The sequence below is a fragment of the Impatiens glandulifera genome, chromosome 4, assembly GCF_907164915.1.
Source record: "Impatiens glandulifera chromosome 4, dImpGla2.1, whole genome shotgun sequence".
Classification (NCBI taxonomy): Eukaryota; Viridiplantae; Streptophyta; class Magnoliopsida; order Ericales; family Balsaminaceae; genus Impatiens; species Impatiens glandulifera.
In genome coordinates, this window is record NC_061865.1 from 8,288,276 (window position 1) to 8,298,159 (window position 9,884).

The window sequence follows — 9,884 nt, forward strand, 5'->3', positions numbered from 1 at the left end:
GAAATTTGATGTTATGGTTCTGATATTGGTCGATGACCCTTTCTGTCTAGGTTTGAAGTGATCAACCACTAATTGATAATAATATATTAGAATTATTAATTTATTAAAACAATTTACAATAAAATTAAAGTTGTTGTTGATTTTATTTTCATTTCTCAATCAGTTATATGGGTTAGAATAAAGAGAAATTGTATTGAATAATTTATTATTACACAAGATATTTCTATTTTATAAACATTATCACAATATTATAACAATATCTTCAAACTAAGGTACAGTTACAGTTTAATGCTAATATACAAAGTGAGACATGTTCAAGATTTTGAAAATGTTCGATATATCGAACAAATAATATTACATGAGCTAGAATCTAATATTAAACTAGTCGAATTTAATCAAAGTCAAACATTGACGGAGCGTTTGCTGGATTCATTTTCCGCCCCTAAAAGAGATGCGTATATTTAACATTTTAACATATAAAACAAAAATAATAAAATAGTTTTAAATTATGATATTATTTAAAAATAATTAAAATTAAATAATTTTAATTTGTATATATATCCATTTATAATTGTTCAAATTAATCATAATTTCAAATAAAATGTTTTGAAATAATAATTTTATTTTTATAATTTTAACAAGATTAAACATATTAATTTATAAATTCCATTTATCATATATTTTATTTATAATATTAATTAAAAATCAAATATTTTTAAACAATCATTTATTTTTAAATTGTTTAATTAGATTAACCATTCCAATATATATATATATATATATATATATATATATATATATATATATATATATATATATATATATATATATATATATATATATATATATATATATATATATTATTAGTTTTATTAAAACAATTCAAAATAAAATTAATGTTGTTGCTCTCTTTATTTGCATTCTTTATTCTTAGGTTATATCTTCAAACCAATATACATTGTTCAGTTTTAATGCTTACATACACATTATTTATATTTGTAAAATAGTGATTTATCGAATAAAATGATTTTAGAACTAGTCAAGTTGTTGTTGTTGTATTTTAGGTGACTCGAACTTTAATGGATGAGTAATGTGTTTGAGCTACAAATTATAAAGTTGACTTGATGTCTATTTTCTCCAATAAATTGTTTGTACAAAATTTCTTATTTGTGAGTTTATAATTTTGAAATTAGTTTTATATATTCAACTTACATTTTACAAAAACAAAAAATATTCTCCAATTTTTTTTTCAAATATCACTACAACTTATAGGATTTTATTTGATAAATTAATCCAATTTAACTATAAAATTTCTCTTGTATGGTCAACGAAGATTATCCCTAGACACTAGTTCATTATATAGCTCGCATTCTAGGAAAGACTCAACACTCGTGATCGTATCAGCAAGTATATGAGCATCCCTGACACGAGCTGTCTTCTATGTAGAGGAAATGAAGAAATAATAGATCACATATTCGGGAGCTGTTGTATTGCTTCAGAACTTTGGGACATATTCTATAAAAGTCTGGAGCTGATCAGTTTCCCGAGCAAATGGAATGAAATCAAAGATGCAGCACTACTCAAAGTCAAGAGAAATAAATTTGCAACAAGCGTGTTCAAGTGCGGCTTTGGAGTAGTGGTGTATAACATTTGGCAAGAAAGGAATACAAAGGTATATGGCAGAACCCGTAGGAGCGTTGAAGAGTTATGGAAAGATATTGTATCGGATTGCAGCGCCCTCGCTGGAACGTGGACAAGAATTCCAAGCACGGAGCAGAACTGAAATATCTGTAGAAACTGGAATTTACAGTTTTTTAAACTCACTAGAATTGAAAGCATTATAATCAGATAATTCATTTACGTTTTTAGTTTTTTAGCTTTTATTCAGAATGTTACGACTTCAAAATCATTCTAGGACTATCTAGAATGATCTCTTAAACTCGTGATTTTTTTCTATTTTTGAGAATTTTTAATGAAATGACGCTTAAATCGTTTTGCCCTCCAAAAAGAATAACATTAAGCATTAAGAATGATTCCCTATGCATGTATTATATATATATATATATATTATATATATATATATATATATATATATATATATATATCCAATAATATTACACTGAGATTGAGATTTTTTTAGAATAGTAAACATAACCTGCAAACACAATAAACATTTGCCGTCTGAGAAACTTGATCCCAGAACTTTAGGGCTGGGATATATTTGCCGTCTGAGAAGCTTGATCCCAGAACTTTAGGGCTGGGATATCCACATTATGTGGCCGTTAAATTAAAATAGGAGATTACATTGAGATTTACTTGATCATTTTAAAGAATTTTGACATATATACATATATTATAGTAATATAGCATTGATATTTTAATTATTCCTTTACATCTATAAATTCAACCATTGTTGTAAATTTAAATTTCATCTCTTATCTAGCTGGTCTCCTTTTATATATTTCATCATGGTCAGCATTGTTATTATTTTCTGGCAATTTTAAGTTATATAATTTTAAAAGTTTACTTATTTTAAAAAAATAAAAAATTATATTAAATGAATTTTAAAAAAAATAAAAATAATATTTGAAAATGTGAAAATAAATATTAAAATATCAAAATGCTTTATTAAATTTATATTTTAAATAACTAAAATATTTTAATAATTTATTTAATTCAAATTTCAAATAACCCTAATAAAATAACCCTTCAAAATCTATGATTCAAATGCCAGCATCACAAAATTTAACTTACCGGTAGATTCATCCAAGCCACCAAAAACCTAGAAAATGTGTAGTTTTCACAAAGAAGAAGATAAAAAAAAAAACTACAAAAATCTAGGATTCAAATAACATCCTCAAGAAGATTAACTTATCGGTAGATGTAGCCAAGCCAACAAAAACCTAGAAAATGTGTGATTTTCATGAAGAAAAAATGAGTAATGGAATATTTTTCTTTTTATATTATAGAAAAATTAAATAAAGAACATATTTTATTTTATTTTATTATTAACAATATTTTAAGAAAATCAACTTAAATCATATTTTAATATCGGTGAAATTGAAAAAATGAGAGATGATATTGAGAATAAATTTAGAAAAGGCAATGAAAACAAATTACGTGTCCCTCTAATATTCCCTTCCTATCTATTGAGTTCTGAATTATAGACAAACACTAGATATAATTAAAAGATAACAATAAAAAAACCTTAAAGAAACTAATAAGTAACATTAACAAAAACAAACAACAAAGATTATATACAAAAATACTGACAAAAACATATCCTACTATTTATTTCCATATTTTAATTTTATTAATGAAAAAAAAATTATTAAGGCTGGTTTGGTTAAGGTTATATTCAAAGTAAATTTACAGTTTTCAAATGAGTTAAGGTGAAAACCGTATTGCTTGAATCTTAATATAATCAATGTTTGTTTGTCCTTGAGTCTAACCTAAATCGATATTTCTCCTAATGAATTAAAAGTGATTAAGAACAATTGATTGATCATGTAATTTCAAATAGTAAGTATGACGTTGTTTTCTTTAGGTTTTAAAAAAAACTTAAGCAAAATCAATTTTTTAATTAATCACTTCTCAACAATCACATCACTCGTTTCATTAATCAAAATACTAAAATATTCTCTATTTTAAACTATTATTTTTTATTTATTTATATTAATACCTTTTTAAGTTTTTTTTTTTATCAAAAATAATCACCAACTCCTCAAAATCATCACCAATTATTATATTTTTGAAGATTTGCATTTAAAATTATCTACAAACTTAAAATTATCATTTGTTTTCAGATAGAACATGTTTCTAATTCCTTGAATCCTACTGTAAATCAGTGTTTTCTCTCAAACAGGATGAAAATATGTCATTTATAAGAGTTCTGATCAAATCTGGCATTTCAAATTATCTCCATACTGAAACCTCCTGTTATTAAAAACTGAACAGTCAAAAATTTTGAACAACTGATTTCTATCTCGATTTGAATGTATGAATTCTTTGTGAAGTTGAGTTTTAACTTAAAGTAGAACCTCAAATTAATTATAGATTAAGTGATCAATGAGTTAGGTTTTGAATTATGAAAGATTTGCTTGGAATTGAAAAGAGTTAATGTAGTGGTTGCCCTGATCTTCAACATCCATCAACAAAAACTATTAAGATTGCCCTGATCTTCAACATCCATCAACAAAAACTATTAAGAACACATTATCGAACTCCTAGTTGTAAAAGAAATAAATAAAATTACAAAATTTGAAAACAAAAACAAAAAACAAAAACAAAAACACGTCTCTTAACAAATTATTTAACTCGTAAATTTTTTAGAAAAACAATTAGCTCTCCAAATTATCTACCAATATTCATGGATAAATCTAAGAATACATACTAATAATAACATTAAACATTAAGAATGATTCGCTATACATGCATCATATGATTAAATATATATATATATATATATATATAAATATATATATATATATGCAATGATATTATATTGAGATTTTTTTTAGAACGCTAGTTTTGTTTGTCGTTTGGAGTGCGACTAATCCCCTCGACTTAAAATATAGCCCGCAAACACAACTAACCATTTAACAAATAAAAACATAACTTATCGTCTGACGAGTTCGAACCCTGAACTTCAAGAGATGAGGATATCCACATTTTGTTACCAATAGACTAGAAGTGAGGATTACATTTACATTAAGATAATTTACTTAATCTTTTTAGAGATTTTTGACATATATACATATATTGTAGTAATATAGCATTGATATTTTAATTATTCCTTTACATCTATAAATTCAACCATTGTTGTATATTTAAATTTCATCTCTTATCTACCTGGTCTCCTTTTATATATTTCATCATGGTAAGCATTGTTATCAACTATCTAGTAATTTTAGTAGTGGTATTACAATTTTTATCTGTTTCTTGCTCAAATACTTCAAAATTAATAAGTTTTTCTACTTATCTCATTCATCGAGATTCACTTGAATCTTCGTTGTATGATTCATCAACCAACAAAACCAACTTTCTAGAACGAGCCATTCTTCGCTCTAGTTCTCGATTCTATAACGCGAAATCTATCTCAAAATTCCCCAACAATAACTCGAATGAAATTAATTCTATAGATTTAACAGTTTCCGTATCTATTTACTATGAGTACCTCATAGAGATTTCCATTGGCACACCACCCATCAAGCAATTGTTAGTCTTCGACACCGGAAGCAGCAAAGTATGGACTCAATGTCTCCCCTGTGTCAACTGTTTCAGGCAGACTCAACCCAAATTTAATTCGAAAAGATCACGGTCCTATAAAATATTAACATGTGGTGGAAAAGAATGCAAAAAATTGGGCAATGCTAAAACTTGTGAATGGAGATATGGAAAATGTACATACACTTTTAACTATTTGGACAATTCCTCCAGCTCTGGTGATCTAGCCTTGGAAACTTTTAAATTGGGAAACAATTTCTTTCGAAAAATGGTTTATGGGTGTTCAAAAAACAACATTGGTAAGTACTATGAGACCATGGCTGGCATTGCTGGGTTCGGAGCTGGGCCTCACTCATTAATAAGTCAGCTTAGCGATATGGTTGGTGGTAAGTTCGCGTACTGCCTAGTTCATTATTTGAAAATAAATACAAGAAGCAAGATCAGCTTTGGGGCTAGCGCAATCGTGTCTGGACGCAGCACCCCGTTGGTATCCAAATATATAACATTGGAAGGGATTAGTGTCGAAAATATGGTATTTCCCATCATGGTTGGTCATGAGAAAACCTATACGATAATTTCTTTTAGGAGTCCTGCCATATTAGATACCGGCGCTTTACTGTCTTATTTACCGACGGTTTTGTATCAACAATTGAAGAATGCACTAAGAAGCGTGATTAGAGCCGAACCGTTTGAAAATAACCATTTAAAACATTGTTACAGGTTCGATCCAAACTTTCCTACTCTCATTTTCTATTTTTCTGGAGGTGCTGAATTAGTTTTGACAAAGAGAAATACAATTATTAACGATAACGGCTTATGGTGCCTAGCGATAAACCCAACCAATAGTGGTGAAACTATAATTGGGAGTTTGTTTCAAATGGATTACATGATTGGATATGATCTTGAGAATAAGAGTGTTTCTTTTAGGGCAGTGAATTGTTCAAATCATTAATCATCGCTACCCAAATTTAGGGTTTGAACAGAATAAAATGAGTATTGATTGAGAAGCAAATTTGAATAATTATATTATATGGAAGGATAATTATAGTATATTTGAATGTGTAACAATAATTTGTTTTATAATAATTTTTTTCGAAATAATGTAAATGAAAGAATGTTGTATTTTTATTTTTAATGTTATGTATACTGTGTTCTTAAATAAGTCTCATTTATTGTACATTTACTATCAAAAAAATACATTAACTTGATTTTTATTTCTCATAAAACTTAGTTCTGGTAATAAATAAATAAAAATTAGAAATTATTTTTAAAAAATTATATGATTCCACAAATTTAATTAATCTTAAAATTTTAAATTAAGTAATTAATAATTTGAGTTATTATTTTATTTTCTCATCCAAACACAATAGTTCAAAGTTTGATCGGTAAATTGACAAGTTATATATATATATATATATATATATATATATATATATATATATATATATATATATATATATATATTAAATGCTAATATTTTAAAATATATTTTCATAATTTTTTTTTATAATTTGAAAATATTATTTTTTAAATAATGATACTTACACCTTTGTAAGTACTCTACTGAATTTAAATATTATTTTATAATTAATAATGGAGATGTCACAACCAAGAATAATATAAATTATATTATTATTGTTAATATAAGAAGCTATCATATGAATTAAATATTAAAGCTAAATGTCTTTTAAACATCTATAACTTTCATTTATACAAAATAAAATAAAGTAATTTTTAAAACACAATAACTAAATAATTGTTTCTATCATTTAAGATTAATTATATTATAAATTTGATATCATGATTTATTTGAATCTAAAAATCACCATTTATCTATCTATCTATGTGTTTGCAAGTCACGACTCCGACACCTGTGCAGTCACTCAACTACAAGACGTCGATGGAGTGAACCAATGCAGGGACCTTGGCTGTCATCTTCAATTACTACACTAAAACTCATTCTAAATCAGTACGAAATCGATTATGGTTAAGGCTATGTTTACCCTTTAAGACTTGCACCTCATATTTTTTGACAATATGTTTTATTGATCGGGTTTGTTTTTAAACTACAACATCTTAAACTTTAGTAAAGCACACTTGATTGTCTTTTTGGTTTTTGTTGTTTAAGTGTGACTATGAATAAGTAGCTGATGAATAACATTGAAAATTTTATATAACTTGATAACTTTATATAAAAAAAATATGGATTTGGCCTTAAATCAAGCCATGGTCGAAGGATCTCCTTTCTTCTCTTTTTCTCGGTCGGGCATCGATTTCCTTGGTCGCTTCTTCAACCTTTCGATCGGGCAATTCCTTCTTTCTTTCGGTCGGATGATAGGTCAAGCCCTCGGTTTTTGGCTAATTTTCTTGGTCGAAAACAGGCGAGTTAAGAGTAAAAAAATCGTTCACCAAGCAAAAATACCAAAATTTTAGAATTTTTTTTACTTCATTGTAAGAAGTTTCTTACAGATGTTGGTCAACATCTTTCTTATGAGAACATATATGCTTGTAAAACAGTTGTATGTTGTATCAAAAAGATGACAAGATTTTAAATTCTTATAAAGTGTTGAGTTTCTCGATGGAAAACTGAAGAATCGAGTGGAGAACCTAAGAAGAAAACGAATGAAAAAACTATCCCTAATAAGGTGTTACGTTACTTTCCACTAATACCGAGATTGCAAAGATTATATATGTGTTCTAAAATGTCTCATTTAATGACGTGGCACAAAGATACAAGGGTGGATGATGAAGTTTTGCGACATCTCGCTGATTCTTTGGCATGAAAATCATTTAATGAAGATTATCCAAATTTTCCAATTGAGCCTCGTAATGCAAGACTTGGTCTCACAAGTGATGAATTTCAACCGTTTACAAATGAAAAGACATCGTATAGTATTTGACCAGTGATCCTCATTCTTTATAACGTTTCTCCAACACTTTACATAAACTCTTCCAATTTTATACTTTCCATGTTAATTCCGGTTCTAGAGAGTCCAGGCGATGCAATTAATGTATTTTTACAACCGTTAATTGACGAATTAAGTGCGTTATGGAGTACCGACGTAGAAATTTATGACGTCTCAACTTCTCAGAACTTTAAATTGCGTGCTAGTTTAATGTGGACAATAAACGACTTTCCTACTTATGAAAATTTGTTTGGATGAAGTACGACGAGAAAATTGTCATGTCCATCTTGTAATAAGAACACTTGCTCCATGAGATTGATAAATGACAATAAAGAGTGTTACATGTGTCATCGAAGATTTCTCCCACCAAATCATAAATTTCGGAGACAAAAGGAATTGTTCAATGGCACTATCGAATCGAGAAGTGCGCCTCAATTATTATAGGGACGTGTAGGGACGAATCTATGTAGGGGCTCGGGTGGGCTGAAGTCCACCCCGAAATTTTTATTACGGTTAAAATATGACATTACCCTTTAATTATTAAAAAAATCAATAAAATTCACTATTTTATTTATTTAATTATTAAAAAATGGTAAAACTTACTTTTATTTACTCATTTTATCCAAAAAAACTTGTATTTTACTTTAGCCCACCCTACCACCGAATCCTAGGTCCGTCCCTAAGGACGTCTAACGTGAGATTCTTAGACAAGTACGCGATTTGAAAGGTAGATTTCTCACTCGAGATCCCATTAGAAAGGATATTGTGAATCATCAAAATTGGGGTCACAATTGAAATAAGATGAGTATTTTCTTTGAATTATCTTATTGTTGAGACATAATTTAGATGTGATGCATATTAAAAAAAATATATGTGATAGTGTTCTTGGAACCATCATTAATCTAAAAGAAAAGACCAAATATAATTTAAATGCACGTCAAGATTTAGAGCTTATGAATATACGTCATCATTTACATGCAACAGTTGATGTGAGGGGGTGTTCTTCAATATCCAACCGGTCCTTATACATTGTCTGATGAAAAAAAAATGAAGTGTCAATTTTTAAAAGACATAAGAATTACATAAGGGTTTTGCTCGAATATTAGAGGATGTATAAATATCAATGATGTAAAGATTTCCGAATTAAAAAGTCACGATTTCCATATTTTACTAGAGTATCTTATTCCGCTTGTGACACGTGGTTTACTTGAGGATGAAGTATATGAAGCTATTGTGGGCCTTTCAAAATTCTTTCAGAAATTTTGTTCAAAATCACTATTGAAAGACGACTTAGAATAACTTCAGAATGATATTGTTGTAACACTATGCAAGTTAGAAAATATTTTTGCCTGGATTTTTTGACATTGTGATACATTTGCTTGTTCATTTAGCAATGGAGGCTTTGATTGGATGGCCAATTCAATATAGATGGATGTATCTGATAGAACAATATATGAGATCTTTGAGAAGATATGTTCGAAATAAATATCATCATGAAGCATCAACTAGTGAGAATTATCTAGTAAATGAAAGTATCAACTTATGTGCTACGTATTTTCAAGATTCCTCAGTGCACATGTCACCTAACCACGAAGTTCTCTTACCATATTTTCATATGTTGATGAATTATCATCAGGGAGAACATACATTTACAAATTAGATGAACGAGAATTAACTCATTCATATGTGTTAAAAAATTGTGAAGAAGAGGAACCATTTTATCAGTATGAATGTTCTCAAGTTTTTTTATAT

General features: G+C 27.8%; 1 protein-coding gene across 1 annotated transcript; it reads left to right on the forward strand.

Annotated features, from left to right (window-relative positions):
- The first annotated feature begins 5,542 nt into the window (after window positions 1-5,542).
- On the forward strand, window positions 5,543-6,178 carry LOC124934643 (aspartic proteinase CDR1-like). Its single transcript, XM_047475165.1, has one exon. The coding sequence runs from the start codon at window positions 5,543-5,545 to the stop codon at window positions 6,176-6,178; it is 636 nt and encodes a 211-aa protein (XP_047331121.1).
- The last annotated feature ends 3,706 nt before the right edge of the window (window positions 6,179-9,884 follow it).

Coding starts and splice junctions, on each gene's coding strand:
- LOC124934643 (XM_047475165.1), top strand. CDS start 5,543: ATGGCTGGCATTGCTGGGTTCGGAGCTGGGCCTCACTCATTAATAAGT.